The sequence below is a fragment of the Spodoptera frugiperda genome, chromosome 31 (assembly GCF_023101765.2).
Source record: "Spodoptera frugiperda isolate SF20-4 chromosome 31, AGI-APGP_CSIRO_Sfru_2.0, whole genome shotgun sequence".
Lineage (NCBI taxonomy): Eukaryota > Metazoa > Arthropoda > Insecta > Lepidoptera > Noctuidae > Spodoptera > Spodoptera frugiperda.
In genome coordinates, this window is record NC_064242.1 from 4,939,460 (window position 1) to 4,962,814 (window position 23,355).

Sequence of the window (23,355 nt, forward strand, 5' to 3'; positions counted from 1 at the left end):
AAGCCGCAACAAGCACCCTCCAAACCGCGGGAAGTTTCAGAAGTTTCAGCAGCCAAACCTGTTATCATACGGGCGGACAACAACAATGAAGAGCAGGTATTTGTGCCTCCAGTGGTAGTAACACCGGCTTCATCTAAAGAGAACATTGTAGGTGCTGTACTTGGGCAAAAAGGTGTCGCGCCACTATCACAGACATTTAATACCAATTCTGCAGACGAGGGATGGACAGAAGTTCGTAAGAATAAGCCGAAACGTATAAGTGCTATACGGGGCACCGCGGGTCCTGATGTTACCATGCTCAAAGCGGTAGAATTTCGCAAATATATCCATCTTTGGAACATGATATCGTGTGGAGACGACATTCAAGCATACCTCCAAAAACTATTTCCAGCATACCTCCAAAAACTATTTCCAGATGTGACATGTACTGTAGAGGAGCTCAAGTCTAGGGGCGACTACAAATCTTTTAAAGTTGGCATTCCACCCGAGTGCTATGAGAGGTGTATGTCACCGGAAACCTGGCCTACTAACGCTCGAGTAAAAGATTGGTTTTTTCGAAGGCAACCAAATACTAGACAAACAGCAACAACAAATTAAAACCAAATATCCTAAGGAAAACCGAAAAGTAAATATAATTTATCAGAATGTTAGAGGCTTGAACACGAAGTTGTCATTTTTCAGACAAAATCTTTCAACACTTGAGTGTGATATCATTGCGGTAACTGAGACATTTCTTACCAGCTCAGTGATAGACTCCGAATTAACTGGTAGTGACTGGAGTATACTGCGTCGGGATCGTGTCTATGGCACTGGTGGTGGAGTTATTCTACTTACACGACCCGGTATCAGAGCTACCAGACGTGTGGATTTGGAGACTTCGGATGGCGAGGACCTTTGGGCACAGATTGTAACAGACTCTGACACGATTTATGTATGTGTTGTGTATATCCATCCAAGAGCGTCTGATGCGGTGTACATGCAGTGGTTCCAAAAGGTTGAATCAGTTATTAATGACATTAAAGGTGCAGTTATTATTGTTGGAGATTTAAATTTAAATCCTAAGTATGCCTCTACTAGTATTTTAAGTTATTATTGTTATTTTTTGTCTGTTTGTGGATTGTCAGAAAGGAATGAAGTTGTTAACGCGTATGGAGGTAAACTGGATGTAGTGTTGATGTCGGACGGTGTTGACCATGTTGATGTGCTTGAGATTAATTGCGGAGGCCTTGTTCCAAAGCGTGATAACTATCATCCCCCTCTGGATATATATTTTGAGCGTAATTATAAGTTAAATCAACTAAATACCGAAAAAACTAGTCCTAGTAATGTTGACTTGCAAAGAGATTGGAACTTTGCCAAAGCAAATTATGACCTATTGTATAAGCGGATCTCAGAAACATCATGGCAGGAAATATTTGATGCTTACAATGTTGATGACGCTGTTGATTGCTTTTACAATAATATTTATTCCATATTCGATGAATGTGTCCCTAAAAAGTTGAGATCCAGCAAACCGAATAGGCGGTATCCGGTATGGTACACCGCTGAGTTAATAAATATTATAAAACAAAAGGCTGAATTGCATCGCCAATGGAAAGCTACACGAAATATCGAAACATATCTAGAGTTTTCTCGTTTAAGATCGTATGTTAAAAAAATCATGTCAGGTACCTACAAGGACTACTTAAGTCGCATACAGCGTAAACTTAATCGTGATCCTGCCGCGTTTTGGCAGCACGTAAATAGTTTGAAAAACAGAGGCGGTTTTGTACCTAAAGTTAGTTACAACGGGGTGGAATATGAAGGCAGTGATGCAGCGCAAGCCTTCTCCAGATTTTTTGCAAGCGTTTTTCTACCGGACGCGCCCCTTCTTGATTGTACGAATTTGAGTGATGGTCAGAATCATACAGCAAGTTTAGTACACATTAACGAAATAACCAGCAAAGATTTTGACACCAGCATTAGTAATTTGAAACCGAATAGTGCTGTTGGCCCTGATAATGTACCTCCATACATTATTAAGGGTTGTATGGAATCCTTGAGGTCGCCGCTGGTTCATATATTCAACTTAGCGTTGAGCACAGGGACATATCCTAAACGTTGGAAAGTTTCGCGTGTGCAACCTATCCCCAAAACAAGCGATCATACACTCATAGAAAACTATAGACCCATAGCGATACTCTCATCCTTACCAAAATTATTTGAATCCATATTGCACAAACATCTTAGTACTCAAATACAGCCTTATCTATGCGATTCACAACATGGCTTTAGACTGAACCGCTCTGTAAATACTAACCTTTTAACGTTAGTCGATCTTGTCTCGCAACACTTAGATAATAACATTCAGGTCGATGTTATCTATTTCGACTTCAAAAAGGCGTTCGACAGGGTTGACAATGATGTTCTACTACGTAAGTTGTGTGGAATGGGATTTTCTCCTAAGCTTCTTGGGTTCTTTGCCAGTTATTTGCGCGATCGCCGGCAGTATGTGAGGCATGGATATTTTGTTTCGGCTCCATATCACACTCGTTCTGGAGTCAGTCAAGGCTCGATTTTGGGACCAATGCTATTTGGCCTAATGGTGAATGACTTAGAAGCTTCCCTTAAACATGCTAGGTGCTTACTTTATGCAGATGATCTCAAACTGGTGTACGGTGTTCGGAATATAGCAGACACCGAATCATTGCAGAGTGACATAGATTCCGTAAGTAATTGGTCCATAAAAAACCATCTAAATTTCAACACAGCCAAATGTAATGTGATGTCTTTCACTAGAGCTCACAAACCTATACATATGGAATACCATTTGGGAGGAGAGAGGATCCAACGTGTCTATTCTGTGAAAGATTTAGGGGTGTTGTTCGATCCTCGTCTTACTTTTCATGACCACATGCGGGAGGTTACCAAAGACTCATATCGTAGGTTAGGATTTGTAATTCGCAATATGCGTGAATTTGATAATATAGCAGCAATTAAGCTGGTGTACATGGCTGTTGTTAGAAGTAAGCTGGAATCTGCGTCTTTGGTATGGAATCCGTATGAGACTACTTACGCTCTAATGGTTGAAAAAGTACAAAAGGCATTTTTGAGGTTTTTGTACAAAAAACGGTTTGGCTATTACCCTTTTCTTTACCCCACTAAGTTTTTATTAGGCATGTTGCGGTTTAACTCTCTCGAGGTGAGACGTAATTACTCCTTAATGATTATGATCTGTAGGACGTTGCGAGGAGAATCTGACTGTCCAGAGATTGTAAGTCGGGTAGTGCGGTTGTCGGTACCGAGGCTGCTTACACACCAACTTCGGCCGCGTCAGCATCCCTTATTGGCGGTCCCGGAAGCGCGTACAGTGGCACATGCTAATTCTCCGCTGGTCCGAGTACTCACCATGCTCAATTCTCTCCTGACCTCAGCACCGGAGTGTGATTTGTTTGCAATGAGATGGATAGATGTGTGTCGTGAATGTTTAAGATTTTGTGAGAGGATGGATGTTAGGTAATAAAAAATAATATTATGTATTTTGTAAAGATATGTTTATTTTTTGTGTTTATGTTTTTTGTCTATGTTTAATTACTATTTAGGTGTATTTTTTTTTTTTTTTTTTGTTTTTTAGTTGTATCTTAACGTTAACTATTCTATTGGCTGTATAACGTATTGGCGTATGCTGTAATGTTATATATGTAAATTTGTAAATAAATAATAATAAATAATAATCACGACCTCCTCCCTGGCGGCATTACGGCTGGCGGTGGCCGCGGCGGCGGTAGCAGTGGCGACTGCGGCGGCGGCGGTGGCGGAAACGACGGGGGCGGCGGAGGGCCTACCCTTACCCCTGGGTTTGGTAGGCGGGGAGCAGGCCTTGCTCCCGGCCCGGTGATTGGCCGGCTTGCCAGCCGCCGCACATGCGTCGCAGTGCAGCGGGGCGGTGCACGAGCCGGCCCTATGACCGGGCTGACCGCAGCGGAAGCAGCGGTCGCTGCGGTCAACCTCCGAGGTGCATTTAACGCTCACGTGGTGGCCCACGTGGCAGCGGTAGCACCTCAGAGGCCGGGCCTCGAGCAGCTTGACCTGCGCCGAGACCCACCCCACCAGGAGCCTTCTGCCCTCCTTAATCTTTTTGGCCGCTGTCACGGGGCAGCTTACCACCACCGTGCGCAGCCCCGAGTTGTCCGGACGGATGGTGCCTTTTTTTTTTTTTTTTTTTTTTTTTTTTTTTTTTTTTTGACCCTGGGAAAAATACTTTATGTATCGTCCGCCCGTCGGGGGACGGGAGGGATATGTGGGACTCTCCGGTAGAAGCCGGCATACCCACTAAAAAACCCAGGAGCACACCCGCATCGCCAATTAGGGGGTCTGGGAGACCGGCTGAACCTTTACTACCAGAACCCCCTCGGCGGAGCCCACCTATGGTGGCAGGCCATTACAAGCCCCTCCCTAGCATGGGGAAGGGGCATCGGGAACGGTCGTGTGCTAACCGCTCCCGTCCCGCGAGAGGTGAGTAGTGCAATGCAGGTGTAGGCGCCCCCGCGCCTAGCACCCGCTACTCACCCCCGGGAGGGAGAAGACGGTGGTGTTATCGTCTTCTCCTACCAGTTCGTCTTCGACGAAGCGCTGGAGCGAGGGCGTCCTCCTCTCGCTCACGTTCCGCCGCCTCCTTCCGCGATATTACGCACTCGCAGAAAGAGGCGACCGCCGCCCATGCCTCCTCACTCCCCAGCATAATGCGAACAATAGAAGGGAGCGAGAGGTCTGCTCCGACCGCCGCAACCAGATCTTGGCGCGGTTCGGACCACGATGGACACTCTTCCACAGTATGCCGCACCGTGTCCGCTATCGCACCGCAGTGGTGGCACGACGGGCTCTCCTCCCGCCCGATGCGGTGCAGGTATGAGCCAAAACAGCCATGGCCTGTCATCACCTGCACCAGGCGGAAGGAGAGGAAACCAAACGGCCGCTCGAGCCAAGCCTGGAGAACTGGCCCGATGGCGTCAAGCGTCCGTCTGCCAAAAGCAGCAGCGGCTAGGTCGTCAGCCCAATGGCCGACGATGGCCTCCTTGGCCTCCTGCCTCACCTCATGAGCCGGGCGCTCTCCACGCGCCCTCCGCTCTGCTGTCCAGTCATAGACTCTGGCGAGCACCCACGCCTCCAGCTCCCACGGAGGTGTGCCCGCCAGTGCGCATGCCGCCGCGAAGCCCACTGTGCGGTAGGCCCGCGCCACCCGCTGAGCGATAGCCCTTTGGGGCACACGAAGGGCGGTGGCGTTCTCCCTCCTGTGCAGGGAGTCCGTCCAAATCGGAGCCCCATAAAGGGCCATGCTCCTGAGTATGCCGGCGTATAAACGCCGGCATCGTGCGCTGGGCCCCCCCAGATTTGGCATAAGCCACGAGAGGGCATTCGCGGTCTTTAGGAGTCGCTTGGACAACTCGGCGAAATGCGGGCCGAAGCGCCACCTGCTGTCTAGGATGAGGCCCAGATATTTCATCTGGCCCTCAACTGCGACCCTGGTGCCGTCCACATAGATGTGGGCGCCGGGAGGGGCGCTGCCTCGGGCCGTGGAAGAACACGGCCTCGGTTTTGTGCAGCGCCACCGTCAGCCCCAGGCAGCGGATCCTATGCGCAACCAGGGAGCCGCCCGCTGATGCCAGACTGGCCGCTGTTGTGAAGCTCCCGCGGGCTGTGAGGAGAGTGTCATCCGCGTAACATATGACACTCGTCCTATGAAGGAGCGTTCCCCGCAGGAGCCAGTCGAAACCGACATTCCATAGAAGGGGTCCTAACACTGACCCCTGCGGAACGCCGGTCTCTACGGTGTAGCGCCTAACCTCTCCCTCCCTATCCACAAGGAGGATAGCCCTATCCTCCAGGTAGTTGGCCAGCAGATCTCGGAGGTACTGGGGCACTCCGTGAAATCGAAGCGCCTCGAGGATGGTTGAATGGGGAATGGAATTAAACGCGTTGGCTATGTCAAATGATACAGCCAACAGTCCATCCCCTTCCCCTATGGCCTCCTTGACTTCGCCCTTGAGGCGACTTAATGCGTCCACCGTCGACCGCTGAGCCCGAAAGCCGTACTGGGCGTCTGACAGGTCCGGCCCTACGCTCACTAAGTGACGGTTGAGGCGGGCGGCGATGATCCCCTCGAACATTTTACCGACCTCATCGAGCAGAACGATGGGCCGGTATGCCGAGGGGGAGTCCGCCGGGCGTCCGTCTTTGCGCAGCAGGCAAAGTTGCCCCTCCTTCCAGGGTTTCGGAAACCTCCCCGATGCGATACACGCGCTGAAGAGGTCCCGAAACCGCTCCTCCATTTGGGAGGCGGCAATGGCCACCACCCTTGCGGGGACACCGTCAGGGCCGGGGGCAGTTTTCTTTGCCCGTAGACGGACCAACGCCGTGTGGACCTCGGTGTCGGTGACAGATGGAACATGTTCCTCCTCTTCCGCTAGGGGCCTCCCCCGAGGGGGGTTCATTGCTGGAGGGGTGAAATCGGCGTTCCTGCGCGGGAACAGGGACAGCACCACCTCATCCAGCAATGAAGGCTCAAGGGTCTCGGTCACCGGGGGACCTGAGGGGCGCAGTTTGTTACGCGCCGCCCTGTATGGTCTCCCGAATGGATCGCCGTCTAGTGTCTCCAGCAGCTCGGCTCTCGCTGCGTCTTTGGCGGCGCCGATAGCTGACTTGAGGGCCGCCTTTGCCACCTTGTACGCCTCGTACAGACGGTCCTCGTTGGCTTCGTCTCGGTGCCGCCGGGGACGGATGGTGCCTGCCTTGACCTGGTCAACAGGGCACCCTCCCGTCCTGGCGACAGCGGCCACCACTTCGTGCTCCGTCACGGAGTCGTCCAGGCCCAATATTCGTACGTCTAGGCACTTGATGGGCCTGGACACGCGGACCTCTTCCGCACCGAGACACGCCCTAATCCTTTCGGCTAGGGCGTCGGCGGAGGAGCCGCTGGCCGCGCCGGGGACCTCAAGTAGACGGGCTCCAGTTGCCGTCACCTTCATTGAGAACCCGTCAGGGGCCCCGAACTCCGCGGGAGTCACCGCCCCCTTCAATTTGGCGAGGACGTCGCCATACGTTACGCCCTTCTGGACCGCATCGGGCTGTAGCGTAATAACTACAGCCGCGGTCTTAGGGGCGAGAAGCAAGGCCGCAGCGCGCTTCTCCTTGCGCTGCTGCTGGCGCCGCAGCCGCTGCGCTTTCTTGCGGCGCTTCCTCGCCTCTTTGGCGACTCTCCTCGCCTCGCCAACTAATTGCCAGTCACCACTTGCCGGCAGGGTGGGCTCGCCTGTGACTGGGGCAGCTTGCTGAGCCGTTGCGCCCCTCCTCCCTCTTCTGCGTCCTGTAGACGCATTTACTGCCTGCCCGCCAGCCGGAGCCTGCACCACTGGGGGAGCTGTGCGGTGCCAGAAGACCTCCCCGCGGTGCACCCTGGGTACAGGTAATAGTCCCCCTAACGGGGGTGATAGGGTTGGAGTGACTATTGCCTGTAGCGAACTTCTGGACGGAGCGGAAGAATCCGAGATGGGTTCCGAAGGCGGCAGGCTTTGTGCTGGCACATGGCCTGCGCCTCCGAGGGAGCGTCTTTCCACCCGTCTCTCTGACTTAGCAGAGAGCGTAGCGTGGCGGAGAGGCAAGGACGGTGCTCGTTGTGCACTCACCCTGCCAACGAGCAGCATCGGGGCACAAGTTGTCCTCGATTGCAACCGTTGATATCGTAATCCGGGAAGAGGTCATGGTCATGTTTTATGACTCTGAACGGGACGAGGGTCTTGGCTTGGTCGCCCGGACCGCGAGGAAGTTAACCTCTATAAAAAATTCCTCCAATACCAAGTTCTGGTGCGCGGCGAGTTTTCCGAATGTGGTCATCAAGAACTTCCAATTTTGATTCATCACGTCCATCACAGACTTGCCTGGAAAAGAGATTACAATTAAGAATAAGATATTTTTTATTTTTCAAAATTTAAGGACACAATCACTACTGTAGGGTCGATCAGAAATTTCGGCGCATTGCGTTCCGCGCGTGCACCAAAAAGCCATCACACCATCACAGATGGGGTCTAGTAGGACTGATGCCTGATCTGGAGCAGCGGACTACCCGAAAAGCAGGAGTAGGAACGGGGTGGTTTTTAGCCAGTCTGACAACCCCTCTCAGCTCGCCCAAGGCGATAGAAGCTAATGGATGGTTTGAATAACTTGGAAAAAATCACATTGGTAGGTACATATCGATGGCAGGCTCTGAATGCTCATCCCCATATATAAGAAGCGGGCGTCTTAAACCTCCAGGTCACAACTACATTACAAAGCCTTATAGACAGGTAATTACGGAAACTCTTCGTTAAAGATAATTATAAATTACCTCCGAGTAAGACCTGACTAACTAGTTTCTTTGTAGTCAATATCATCGTCAATTATTACTGAACTTCATAACCTTTTGAGTTATCAAGCCAAGGCACTATAATCTTAAATGGCGGTATTATATTATTATTAACTATGTATTATGGAAACTACTAAGTTGCATATCATTTCTAGGATGACCATGATTTAATCCAAGATTACAACAAAATAAGATTTCATAGAATATGAATATTTTTTTAAATGCAGGCGTAGTGGCATTAGCAATAAAATTATGTAAAAATATAGAAGAAGAGATATCAGAAATACAATACATAATGTAAGAAGTAGTTATTATTTTAAACATTGAACGGACTCAAAGATCACAAACAAAATTTAATTGCACCTACTAACATTTTTATAGTGTTTATTTTAATTCAGTTTCTCACAAGTGGTGGTAAAGGCCACATTTTCTGTTATAAATAATTATAATGAGTAAAATGATTAAGGTACTTACTGGACTCTTTGCCTCCTATGAACAAATTATCAGCGTAGAACACCATTTTCCCTTTGACGTCATAGTTATACTTCAATTTATCATTTTTGCATTTGATGTAGACCTGTCCATCTCGATTTTGGAAGAAATAATCGAAGTCAAATCTAAGGAATATCTTATCTGGAACAAATAAAATACATTTTACAATGCGTATCGTTTAGACACTTCACACATTACCCATATTAAATTAGTGCAAGAAGAATGAATAAATAAATTCTCGACTAGGGAGCTTACTCTTGAATCCAATTTCGATCGTTTAATCGTACAATATCAGTAGATATTGTGAAATTTCGTACTCTTGAGCTGCAACACTAGCGCCTACACTAGCGCCCATTGCATCCGTATTTGGCTATGTATTCCGTATTCTGAATGGCATTTTAAGGGTACCTTTGGGGTTGTATATTAGATTGGTTTCAAGAGTCTGAAGATCTGGATCCAAAAAGAGAGATTTTTCAGCATTATTCATCAAAACATATTATTATGTCGTTTCTAGGTACATTTTTAGTACCTAGCTGTCGTAATCACCCTCAGTCAAGAGACATCTTATGCTTAACAAAAGTCTCTCTCTCTACTATAAAACTACCCCTGCATAACTGTGACATATATTAATTAGGTTTATATAAAAAAAGAAACGTTACCGATTTTGACTTTTCCATTTCCTTCGCCATTAACAGTTTCACCGCCAGAGAAGGTCTTGATGAAAGGACTGTCAGAAAATACTTTATATTGCCCTTTGATTGTGATGTCACATGTCATTTCCAAAGAAGCATGTTCATCTTCAATACTGGCGCTAGAAGAAATAAATTAAAGCATATTATGCTTATAAAATATCCCGTATTTTACAATTTGTTCTTGTCATGTATTTACGTTTAAGAACATAATTATATTAATGCTTAAAGCTATATTAAGATTAAAGGAATTCTGTGAAATCCAATGGATACAATTGCTAGTGCTTATCGTGGGCTGTCGAGATCCATTCCGTTGTTTGGGCATTAAATAATCGATATTTTCAATCAAAATAATATTGGGTCGCAATATGGTCTCCTGTTCCATGAAAATCATAATATAGCTTGCAAAAAGTAGTATTACATTATTTGTACTAAACTTTTTCTTACCATGAAGATTAAAAATATTTATCTCTACGTATAAAGTAACCGACCCAGCAAAATTTGTACTACAAAAATTCAAGACCAAAATTTGAATTGTTTGCGGAAGTCCAGGGAAGGTTTAACACATTGAACGCCATGGTGGTCACCGGTGACCGACGTTAGCGGAGGATTTGCCTTCAACAGTTTTCTATTGGCAGTCAAAGACTTAAAAGGAGTGAAAAAAATGTTTGAGGCGGCGCAAAGTTTGCTGGGCCAGCTAGTTAGAAATATTATTTACTTACGTAAACTTATTCATAGCGCAATCCTTGATGCCCTTGACACGACCATCGACTAAAGTAAGGTCAATAACATCGGGAATTGACAGAGAGACATTGTGAATGGAGAAAGGATCGATTTTAGGAATTCCTTTCTCAGGAAGTCCCGTTTTGGCAAGAATCCTTAGTGCAGACTCAATGAGGCCTCTTTTACATTCATTGTCGCTCAGCTTACATTTTGGTAATTGTTCCACTGAAATGAAGAATTTTAAAAAGAAATGTGTATCAAATAAATATCATTTTATTTAAAATATGATTGAGTAATTTTCGAACTATTTCGCAAAATAAAGAAAGTAATAAGACGATTTTAAAATCAATAATAGGCTTTTCACCTATTAGGTCCTACTAATAACACAATTGCCAACACCCTTGCGTATAAGGGAGTATGTTATCCCCTTAAAAAGTACAAGTCATTGCAATTTTAGGAAAAACTATCAAACAACTACTACAAAATAATTTACTTGACTTACCGAATCCAGATTCACACAAAACAAAAGCCGTGAACGCTAAAAACAGTGACTTTTTGAGGAACATGATTCTACCATGAATTACTTGGTTGTACTGCTGAAGATGATGCTTGTCTCACAGACTTTACCATATATAAAGTCCACAAAATAAACGCAAACGTAACCATTTAGTGCAAAATAGAGAAAAAATGATCGAGGTCATCTTACCTAGACCTTATTGCGAATCGTCCCTTTGTGAACTTGATGGCAATCTTAAGGAAAAACGACGCCTCAATAGCAGGTACTAATACCTTGTCCTGACTTTGTCTTATCCTTATCCTGCTATATTGTGGAAAACCAACCTTTAAATAGAATCATTGAGTGTTATTTTCTTAGGAAGGGGTAGTAAAATAATGTGTTCTTACTATCTCATACCTCAATTATGTTCTAAAATATTATAAAAATTATTGACATAATGAGCGAGTCATATGACAAGACTAAAAAAATAAAAATAATGCTCATTTTTTGTGTACGGCTGAAAGATCTTTTACAAGATCAATTCGGAAATTAAGCTTAAATTCTAGCAAACATATGGACAGTTGTCATAATCTTCTTCTTATATATAAAAACTAGCTGACCCAGCGAACTTCGTACCGCTTTCGCGTAGCAATGATGCTCTACTTTATTTTGTATAGCTGAGTTATGTATGAGTCCCTATTCAATTTGAATTGGAATCTATAAATATCCTCCATATAAAAATAAAACCATCATTTCCTGATCTCACTATACCTGAAAAGGACTTTACTAATTTAAAAAAAAAAACAAAATATATTTTCATAATAGTGTTTATTTCATAGGATTCAATCATTTCACTGTCCTGCAGGCGCCTTATCGGCTCTGATGACAATTTTGTGATTATCTGATGGCATGCGGTCTAATGCATTTGTGAATGTCTAATGCATCGGTCTAATGCAACTAATTCATTGTGTTGAAGGAAAAATGTTTGAACTTGTTTATCACAATGGATCTCTTTACTGAGTTGTTGTGTGCGCAACGCTGATCGACTTCTCTTGCTGAATTGTCCATAAAATATATTTGCAAAAATGTATAGTCTTCAACAGGCACTGGCAATAAGGAACCTGTTTGATGATATATTTGAATCCCTGAATCTGCAAAAATATAAATATGTATACAGGCAATTGTATAGCAAATTGTACCACCATGTAGCTCGCAAAATACTGCCACAATACTTTACATCATTTCAAATTAAAACTACTTTTAACCTCGACATTAAACAGCCTTCCACGGCAGCTTTAGGTAGCAGGCTTTACCAAGAACATCTTGCTCATGCCACTATAAAATACAACATGTTATAAATGTTGCTGATTAAGTCTTCGGATTATAGACTATTATTAGTAATTTGATTTATTGTTTACAAAATAAACACATCACTGACTCGACATACTTTGCACCAGCTACAAAAAAAAAATAAACTAAAAAAAAAACGTTTGCCATTATACTTACTTGCTAAAAGTAGGCAAAAAATTGTCTCGTATAACTTTTGTTGCCCCAAATGATGTCATTTGAAAGCAATTATTGTACTGCTGGATATGAGTCAAAAAATGAACCAATGAATGTAGTGGCTCTGGTGGCGGTACCAATGGCGTCAATTTGACTTTGCCGCTGGCGCAACACAATCCAGAGGCTTAACTTTTTAATGTCAATCCCAATGTGGACACACAATGTTCATTAGTCCAATAGCAACAATTTGCTCTGAACTGTAATCAATTGCCACATTATAACTGAATGCAGCTTTGTGGGGATTAAACACAACATAAAATCAACAACATAACATCTTGATATCGATTCAGTTTAAGTTCATTTCGCGCTTCGCGATGCTCATCAGTTTGATTTGCTTTTATATTTCTTTGACTTGCCGTATTTCGAGTTCTGCGGCCTAAGCTTGTACGTCTGGTTGGTAGCATTGTTAAAAACGAAATTCCAACTGAAAATAAAAAGCTCTCATACATTTTCTGCATAACCGTGTATACCAAATTGTAGTATTGTGTAGTCACCAAAAGTTACTAAAAATCAATAATGAAGATGTGAACTTACCTTGATTAACAAACACTTATTAGCAAATAAAAATCTTCTTAATCTTTAAAACTCGAAGAAATATTAAGATAATCTCTCAGAAATATTGAAAAATATACATTTAATTTTGCATATTTTAAAAAACGCGCAATGCGAATGTCAATGTCATTCACACCAATAGACTATATTGAAAGAGCATCGTTTGTTCGAAACGTGAATAGAAACTGTAATTTACACAAAATAAATTTCTGAACACACGCGTGTTGATAATAATTTGTCATTATTTCTGAACGCACGCATAATTAATATTTGAGGAATTATTAATAGTATAAGCGCTGGCAACGTTTTTGAGAGAGCATTTCAAGAAGGCCAGTTTCTAGATATATTATGCCTCTCAGTCTCCCAGACATCATACGGGCTATCTGGCACCTGGTAGTCGTTGCGTTCATCAGTGCGCATCGCATTTGTACAGGTAAAATTTCAATTTTTCAAACCATTTCAAGAAGTTATTTTTTATTATTATTATTTTTATTGAACTTATAGTAACATGAATTTCTTATTGCCAGGCATTTTTCATGTTGTTTAAGGTCTGCCAGGCGCCAATTTTGAATTCAAAAAAAAATATTTTTCAAATCATTTTAGTATGGCTGAAATTTTAGTATGATGTTATTTAAGTAAGAAAAGACCCAAAATTAATTTGCCAAGCAGTTATTCGGTTGCTAACCTTCAGCCAAACCGATCTAAAACTGAAAAATGATGTAGTATCATTTCGCTTGGTCTAGAAATATTTGTCGAACGAATTACAGAGAAAGGGATTAAACAACCGGCCAAGTGCGAGTCGGACTCGCCCATGAAGGGTTCCGTAGCAGCAAGTAGAGTGAGCTTCAACTTTAGTCGAGTTCCTCGTCAAACAGTTAGGCTAGAAACAACAACTACATTTACTTTAACTTAAATTACAAAACGGAGAAATCTTGATAATCATCTTCATCACTGCTGTCGCTTTCATTGTCATCATCGTCTTTTGCATTATTATCATTTTCTAATAAATTGTTATCTGCAACTGGTAAACATTATATTTTTTTGGCAAAGAAAGAAAAATTGATTAATACTTTCTACTCGACTAGTTTCAAGCTATGCTAGAAGCTCATCTTCAACTTTAGTCGAGTTCCTCGTCAAACAGTTACGTGAGTAAGCCGATAACATAATAATTAACCTTAATTTTCATGTAACCATTCAATTTTATGTTTATTTTTATACTTGAGATATCTTAATTTTGTACAAAAATAAATTAGTATTTTGATACCGTATTAATTTACGAATTAATTTGATAGTTTTTAGGGTTTCGTAGCCAAATGGCAAAAAACGGAACCCTTATAGATTCGTCATGTCTGTCTGTCCGTCTGTCTGTCTGTCCGTCTGTCTGTCCGTCCGTCCGTATGTCACAGCCATTTATTTCCCAAACTGTTGGGCCTACAAAGTTGAAACTTTGTAGGTTGATGTGTTTCGGTAACCGCTATTCGAATTTTGAATAAAAATTAATAAATTTAAAAATTTAAGGGGGCCACTCCATACATGGAACCGATTTAAAAAAAAATATTTTCAGCTAACATATCCGTGATGGGTGTCTATGGATAGGTCTTTAAAAAATACATTAAGGTTCCTAAAGCCATTTTTCGTCAAAATCAATCGTTTGAAAGTTAGACGCTTCCAAAGTGGAAAAATGAGTGTACCCCCCCTCTAACTTTTAAAATAAGAGAGTGAGGAAATTAAAAAAAATATATGCTATACATTTCAATAAAATGTTTCAACTAAAATTGGTTTGAACGAGATACCATTATTAGTTTTTAAGAAATAAAACATTTTCCAAAACCACAAATATAACTTTGTCGTTCATAAAAACACTATGTAAAACCAAGTTATTTTATAACTTTTTTCTTTAGTCGTCTACTTGCTGCTACGGAACCCTTCATGGGCGAGTCCGACTCGCACTTGGCCGGTTGTTTAATCCCTTTCTCTGTAATTCGTTCGACAAATATTTCTAGACCAAGCGAAATGATACTACATCATTTTTCAGTTTTAGATCGGTCTGGCTGAAGGTTAGCAACCGAATAACTGCTTGGCAAATTAATTTTGGGTCTTTTCTTACTTAAATAACATCATACTAAAATTTCAGCCATACTAAAATGATTTGAAAAATATTTTTTTTTGAATTCAAAATTGGCGCCTGGCAGACCTTAAACAACATGAAAAATGCCTGGCAATAAGAAATTCATGTTACTATAAGTTCAATAAAAATAATAATAATAATAAAAAATAACTTCTTGAAATGGTTTGAAAAATTGAAATTTTACCTGTACAAATGCGATGCGCACTGATGAACGCAACGACTACCAGGTGCCAGATAGCCCGTATGATGTCTGGGAGACTGAGAGGCATAATATATCTAGAAACTGGCCTTCTTGAAATGCTCTCTCAAAAACGTTGCCAGCGCTTATACTATTAATAATTCCTCAAATATTAATTCTGCGTGCGTTCAGAAATAATGACAAATTATTATCAACACGCGTGTGTTCAGAAATTTATTTTGTGTAAATTACAGTTTCTATTCACGTTTCGAACAAACGATGCTCTTTCAATATAGTCTATTGGTGTGAATGACATTGACATTCGCATTGCGCGTTTTTTAAAATATGCAAAATTAAATGTATATTTTTCAATATTTCTGAGAGATTATCTTAATATTTCTTCGAGTTTTAAAGATTAAGAAGATTTTTATTTGCTAATAAGTGTTTGTTAATCAAGGTAAGTTCACATCGTCATTATTGATTTTTAGTAACTTTTGGTGACTACACAATACTACAATTTGGTATACACGGTTATACAGAAAATGTATGAGAGCTTTTTATTTTCAGTTGGAATTTCGTTTTTAACAATGCTACCAACCAGACGTACAAGCTTAGGCCGCAGAACTCGAAATACGGCAAGTCAAAGAAATATAAAAGCAAATCAAACTGATGAGCATCGCGAAGCGCGAAATGAACTTAAACTGAATCGATATCAAGATGTTATGTTGTTGATTTTATGTTGTGTTTAATCCCCACAAAGCTGCATTCAGTTATAATGTGGCAATTGATTACAGTTCAGAGCAAATTGTTGCTATTGGACTAATGAACATTGTGTGTCCACATTGGGATTGAAATTAAAAAATTAAGCCTCTGGATTGTGTTGCGCCAGCGGCCAAGTCAAATTGACGCCATTGGTACCGCCACCAGAGCCACTACATTCATTGGTTCATTTTTTGACTCATATCCAGCAGTACAATAATTGCTTTCAAATGACATCATTTGGGGCAACAAAAGTTATACGAGACAATTTTTTGCCTACTTTTAGCAAGTAAGTATAATGGCAAACGTTTTTTTTTTTTTAGTTTTTTTTTTTTGTAGCTGGTGCAAAGTATGTCGAGTCAGTGATGTGTTTATTTTGTAAACAATAAATCAAATTACTAATAATAGTCTATAATCCGAAGACTTAATCAGCAACATTTATAACATGTTGTATTTTATAGTGGCATGAGCAAGATGTTCTTGGTAAAGCCTGCTACCTAAAGCTGCCGTGGAAGGCTGTTTAATGTCGAGGTTAAAAGTAGTTTTAATTTGAAATGATGTAAAGTATTGTGGCAGTATTTTGCGAGCTACATGGTGGTACAATTTGCTATACAATTGCCTGTATACATATTTATATTCTTGCAGATTCAGGGATTCAAATATATCATCAAACAGGTTCCTTATTGCCAGTGCCTGTTGAAGACTATACATTTTTGCAAATATATTTTATGGACAATTCAGCAAGAGAAGTCGATCAGCGTTGCGCACACAACAACTCAGTAAAGAGATCCATTGTGATAAACAAGTTCAAGCATTTTTCCTTCAACACAATGAATTAGTTGCATTAGACCGATGCATTAGACATTCACAAATGCATTAGACCGCATGCCATCAGATAATCACAAAATTGTCATCAGAGCCGATAAGGCGCCTGCAGGACAGTGAAATGATTGAATCCTATGAAATAAACACTATTATGAAAATATATTTTGTTTTTTTTTTTAAATTAGTAAAGTCCTTTTCAGGTATAGTGAGATCAGGAAATGATGGTTTTATTTTTATATGGAGGATATTTATAGATTCCAATTCAAATTGAATAGGGACTCATACATAACTCAGCTATACAAAATAAAGTAGAGCATCATTGCTACGCGAAAGCGGTACGAAGTTCGCTGGGTCAGCTAGTTCTTAATATATCCTTTAAGATAGTGCAGCAACCTTTGTATTTACTCTTGCTTTATATATCCCAAATGTACAACAATTCGCGACTGTTACGAGACAAATCTGCAAGAACATTAGTAACGACAATTTACAGACATTATGTCGCAATGAATCATAAGCCTAACCCAATACAGGAAAGTAATGACGCCAAATGTCCAAAGCCTTTCTGTATAACCTTGGCCCGGTGAGAGAATGGCTTTCGTTTAGTGTCGTTGACTGCGTGTCATCATGGTGCACGGTAAGCAAAGTGTGTAAACACATGCGGTAGTCAGTTGCGTCTGAGCATTCAATAGACAACACGGAGGCGACATGGTATTTACAATGTAGTCTGCAATGCTTAGCAAGCTCTTGAGCAAGCATTATGAATATTGTTGGTTTTGCATGAGTTATGGTTAAACTAGACGCCATTTCAAAGACCAAGACAAAAGTGACTGGAGTAAAAATGCAATATTAATATTTAAAGCGACTAATTAAATTCTTATTAAATGTTATTGGAGCATCATAAATTAAGAACAATGTAGCAATGGATGTAAAAAGTGAAAGTTAGTGTTAATCTATCTATCTATCTATCTATCTATCTATCTATATATATAAAAATCTATTGCTGTTCCTTTGTCTCGCTAAAACTCGAGAACGGCTGGACCGATTTGGCAAATTTTGGTCTTGAATTATTTGTAGAAGTCCAGGGAAGGTTTAAAAGGTGAGAAAATATCAAATAATTGACGGAAACACCCTAAAAACTGCCCTTTCATTTATCCCATACAAACGTTTTCTAACTAATACGTAGAGTCAATTTGAGCTTTATTGCTATTGGATAAAGTTCATTGTTGGATAAATGCTATTCGATACTAAAAAACAAATGCTATTGAATAAGTGTGCGTTGGAGACTTGGAGCACAGAATCCCTACTAATATTATAAATGCGAAAGTAACTCTGTCTGTCTGTAATTACGCTTTCAAGCCTAAACCGGTGAACCGATTTTGATGGAATTTAGTACTGAGATAGAATAAACCTTGATACTTTTTATTGCAAAAAAATAGCGGAGAATGGGTAAAAATAAGGGATAAATGGTCATATGGAAATTCGTCATTTTAAAAGCTGTAACAGTAAAACTTTGTATTTAGATACTTAATGAGGAACGAAAGAACATGGGCTACTTTTTATTGCAAAAAAATAGGGAGAGTGGGTAAAAATAGGGGATGAATGGTCATATGGAAATTCGTCATTTTTAAAGCTGTAACAGTGAAATTTTGTATTTAGACACTTAATGAGGAGCGAAAGAACATAGGCTACTTTTTAATAAAAAGGGTAGAAGGCGTAGTATGTTTGATAGAGGAGATTAATGTTTGCTTGAAAATTCGTCATTTTCGTTAATACGTTGCCTGTGGCTTCACTTGCGTTCGATTCTTATTTAAATACACATATACTTATTTAAATTGCCAATATCCCTACTACCATACTAATGTTATGAATGCGAAAGTAATCCTGTTTGTGTTGAGGTTACGCTTGCACGTATGTTTTTTTTTTGGAATATAACAACGAACCAATGTATTTTTTATTGATAGGCAAAATATAGGAAATTAAAGGATAATAATATAGATAACCTTGGCTTTTCATCATGATTATAAAATGATGAATGGCGGTCGTGGTTTCTTTGGAATACATATCTTTAAAAATGCTAACAGTAACATATTCTCAAGTAATTCACATTTTAGATGACATACGGCAGCATTTTGACCACTAACACCACTACGCGGACGAAGTCGCGGGCAAAAGCTAGATTCGATAAATTTTCATTTGTACATGTCAAATATTTGTTGTTTCTAAATTCAAATTCTGTAAATAATGATTGACATTTATGCATAAACTATGAAAAGGGTGAATAAACCTTTTCTCTGTATTTTTTTAATCTATTGAAAATGTTGAAAAGTGCATTAAGCATTAATAGAAATTCCTCAAATATTAATTATGCGTGTGTTCAGAAATAATGACAAATTATCAACAGTTACGCGTGTGTTCAGAAATTTATTTTGTGTAAATTAAAGTTTCTATTCACGTTTTCGAACAAACGATGCTCTTTCAATATAGTCTATTGGTGTGAATGACATTGACATTCGTATTGCGCGTTTTTTAAAATATGCAAAATTAAATGTATATTTTTCAATATTTCTGAGAGATTATCTTAATATTTCTTCGAGTTTTAAAGACTAAGAAGATTTTTATTGCTTTGTTTGTTCAATCAAGGTAAGATCACATCTTCATATTGATTTTTAGTAACTTTTGGTGACTACACAATACTACAATTTGGTATAAATGATTATGCAGAAAATGTATGAGAGCTTTTTATTTTCAGTTGGAATTTCGTTTTTAACAATGCTACCAACCAGACGTACAAGCTTAGGCCGCAGAACTCGAAATACGGCAAGTCAAAGAAATATAAAAGCAAATCAAACTGATGAGCATCGCGAAGCGCGAAATGAACTTGAACTGAATCGATATCAAGATAGAAATGTTGTGTTTAATCCCCACAAAGCTGCATTCAGTTATAATGTGGCAATTGATTACAGTTCAGAGCAAATTGTTGCTATTGGACTAATGAACATTGTGTGTCCACATTGGGATTGAAATTAAAAAATTAAGCCTCTGGATTGTGTTGCGCCAGCGGCCAAGTCAAATTGACGCCATTGGTACCGCCACCAGAGCCACTACATTCATTGGTTCATTTTTTGACTCATATCCAGCAGTACAATAATTGCTTTCAAATGACATCATTTGGGGCAACAAAAGTTATACGAGACAATTTTTTGCCTACTTTTAGCAAGTAAGTATAATGGCAAACGTTTTTTTTTTAGTTTTTTTTTTTTGTAGCTGGTGCAAAATATGTCGAGTCAGTGATGTGTTTATTTTGTAAACAATAAATCAAATTACTAATAATAGTCTATAATCCGAAGACTTAATCAGCAACATTTATAACATGTTGTATTTTATAGTGGCATGAGCAAGATGTTCTTGGTAAAGCCTGCTACCTAAAGCTGCCGTGGAAGGCTGTTTAATGTCGAGGTTAAAAGTAGTTTTAATTTGAAATGATGTAAAGTATTGTGGCAGTATTTTGCGAGCTACATGGTGGTACAATTTGCTATACAATTGCCTGTATACATATTTATATTCTTGCAGATTCAGGGATTCAAATATATCATCAAACAGGTTCCTTATTGCCAGTGCCTGTTGAAGACTATACATTTTTGCAAATATATTTTATGGACAATTCAGCAAGAGAAGTCGATCAGCGTTGCGCACACAACAACTCAGTAAAGAGATCCATTGTGATAAACAAGTTCAAACATTTTTCCTTCAACACAATGAATTAGTTGCATTAGACCGATGCATTAGACATTCACAAATGCATTAGACCGCATGCCATCAGATAATCACAAAATTGTCATCAGAGCCGATAAGGCGCCTGCAGGACAGTGAAATGATTGAATCCTATGAAATAAACACTATTATGAAAATATATTTTGATTTTTTTTTTAAATTAGTAAATTCCTTTTCAGGTATAGTGAGATCAGGAAATTATGGATTCATTTTTATATGGAGGATATTTATAGATTCCAATTCAAATTGAATAGGGACTCATACATAACTCAGCTATACAAAATAAAGTAGAGCATCATTGCTACGCGAAAGCGGTACGAAGTTCGCTGGGTCAGCTAGTTAAATATAAAAAGTATAACAAAAGTACAGCGAGTAGGTACAAGGAATAGAAAGTGTATGTACTGAATCAGTTATACATAAAACTAAGTATTATAATATTAAAGAATACTTGTTAAAATTGTTTGCGTCTTAGTAAATGTATCTAGATGCTGACTTACATTAATTTATTATATTTAACTAGCTGACCCAGCGAACTTCGTACCGCTTTCGCGTTTTTAAAGATATGTATTCCAAAGAAACCACGACCGCCGATTCATCATTTTATAATCATGATGAAAAGTAGCCAAGGTTATCTATATTATTATCCTTTAATTTCCTATATATTGCCTATCAATAAAAAAATACATTGTTTCGTTGTTATATTCCAAAAAAAAAACATTCGTGCAAGCGTAACCTCAACACAAACAGGATTACTTTCGCATTCATAACATTTTGTAGTAGGGATATTGGCGATTTAAATAAGTATATGTGTATTTAAATAAGAATCGAACGCGAGTGAAGCCACAGGCAACGTATTAACGAAAATGACGAATTTTCAAGCAAACATTAATCTCCTCTATCAAACATACTACGCCTTCTACCCTTTTTATTAAAAAGTAGCCATTGTTCTTTCGCTCCTCATTAAGTGTCTAAATACAAAATTTCACTGTTACAGCTTTAAAAATGACGAATTTCCATATGACCATTCATCCCCTATTTTTACCCACTCTCCCCTATTTTTTTGCAATAAAAAGTAGACCATGTTCTTTCGTTCTTCATTAAGTATCTAAATACAAAGCTTTACTGTTACAGCTTTTAAAATGACGAATTTCCATATGACCGTTTATCCCTTATTTTTACCCATTCTCCGCTATTTTTTTGCAATAAAAAGTATCAAGGATCAAGTATCAAGTATCTCAGTACTAAATTCCATCAAAATTGGTTCACTGGTTTAGGCCTGAAAGCGTAATTACAGACAGACAGAGTTACTTTCGCATTTATAATATTAGTAGGGATTCTGTGCTCCAAGTCTCCAACGCATACTTATTCAATAGCATTTGTTTTTTAGTATCCAATAGTATTTATCCAACAATGAACTTTATCCAATAGCAATATAGCTCAAATTGACTCTACGTATTAGTTAGAAAACGTTTGTATGGGATAAAGGAAAGGGCAGTTTTTAGGGTTTTTCCGTCAATTATTTGATATTTTCTCACCTTTTAAACCTTCCCTGGACTTCTACAAATAATTCAAGACCAAAATTTGCCAAATCGGTCCAGCCGTTCTCGAGTTTTAGCGAGACAAAGGAATAGCAATTGATTTTTATATATATAGAAGATAGAAGATAGAAGATAGAAGATAGAAGATAGAAGATAGAAGATAGAAGATAGACTAGCTGACCCAGCGAACTTCGTACCGCTTTCGCGTAGCAATGATGCTCTACTTTATTTTGTATAGCTGAGTTATGTATGAGTCCCTATTCAATTTGAATTGGAATCTATAAATATCCTCCATATAAAAATGAATCCATAATTTCCTGATCTCACTATACCTGAAAAGGAATTTACTAATTTAAAAAAAAATCAAAATATATTTTCATAATAGTGTTTATTTCATAAGATTCAATCATTTCACTGTCCTGCAGGCGCCTTATCGGCTCTGATGACAATTTTGTGATTATCTGATGGCATGCGGTCTAATGCATTTGTGAATGTCTAATGCATCGGTCTAATGCAACTAATTCATTGTGTTGAAGGAAAAATGTTTGAACTTGTTTATCACAATGGATCTCTTTACTGAGTTGTTGTGTGCGCAACGCTGATCGACTTCTCTTGCTGAATTGTCCATAAAATATATTTGCAAAAATGTATAGTCTTCAACAGGCACTGGCAATAAGGAACCTGTTTGATGATATATTTGAATCCCTGAATCTGCAAGAATATAAATATGTATACAGGCAATTGTATAGCAAATTGTACCACCATGTAGCTCGCAAAATACTGCCACAATACTTTACATCATTTCAAATTAAAACTACTTTTAACCTCGACATTAAACAGCCTTCCACGGCAGCTTTAGGTAGCAGGCTTTACCAAGAACATCTTGCTCATGCCACTATAAAATACAACATGTTATAAATGTTGCTGATTAAGTCTTCGGATTATAGACTATTATTAGTAATTTGATTTATTGTTTACAAAATAAACACATCACTGACTCGACATATTTTGCACCAGCTACAAAAAAAAAACTAAACTAAAAAAAAACGTTTGCCATTATACTTACTTGCTAAAAGTAGGCAAAAAATTGTCTCGTATAACTTTTGTTGCCCCAAATGATGTCATTTGAAAGCAATTATTGTACTGCTGGATATGAGTCAAAAAATGAACCAATGAATGTAGTGGCTCTGGTGGCGGTACCAATGGCGTCAATTTGACTTGGCCGCTGGCGCAACACAATCCAGAGGCTTAATTTTTTAATTTC

General features: G+C 39.8%; 1 protein-coding gene and 2 long non-coding RNA genes across 6 annotated transcripts; 1 reads left to right on the forward strand and 2 right to left on the reverse strand.

Moving 5' to 3' along the window:
• Positions 1-7,731: 7,731 nt before the first annotated feature.
• Positions 7,732-10,914, reverse strand: LOC118276456 (uncharacterized). Its single transcript, XM_035594782.2, has 5 exons — positions 10,784-10,914; positions 10,281-10,506; positions 9,529-9,680; positions 8,852-9,010; positions 7,732-7,913 (listed from the first exon to the last, which is right to left on the reverse strand). Exons 1-5 carry the CDS (start codon positions 10,845-10,847, stop codon positions 7,747-7,749), a joined length of 768 nt encoding a protein of 255 aa, XP_035450675.1. The 5' UTR covers positions 10,848-10,914; the 3' UTR covers positions 7,732-7,746.
• Positions 10,915-11,588: 674 nt separating this feature from the next.
• LOC126912882 (uncharacterized) lies at positions 11,589-23,307 on the reverse strand. 2 transcript variants are annotated; one of them, XR_007707494.1, is made up of 2 exons: positions 23,158-23,307; positions 11,589-11,928 (listed from the first exon to the last, which is right to left on the reverse strand). It is a non-coding gene; the product is annotated as an uncharacterized LOC126912882 (long non-coding RNA). The 2 variants fall into 2 exon arrangements; XR_007707493.1 differs by lacking the exon at positions 11,589-11,928 and adding an exon at positions 22,259-22,802.
• LOC126912883 (uncharacterized) lies at positions 15,422-20,508 on the forward strand. 3 transcript variants are annotated; one of them, XR_007707497.1, is made up of 3 exons: positions 15,422-15,655; positions 15,766-16,246; positions 20,353-20,508. It is a non-coding gene; the product is annotated as an uncharacterized LOC126912883 (long non-coding RNA). The 3 variants fall into 3 exon arrangements; XR_007707498.1 differs by lacking the exon at positions 15,766-16,246 and adding an exon at positions 19,532-19,999; XR_007707496.1 differs by lacking the exon at positions 20,353-20,508 and adding an exon at positions 16,603-16,778.
• Positions 23,308-23,355: the final 48 nt, after the last annotated feature.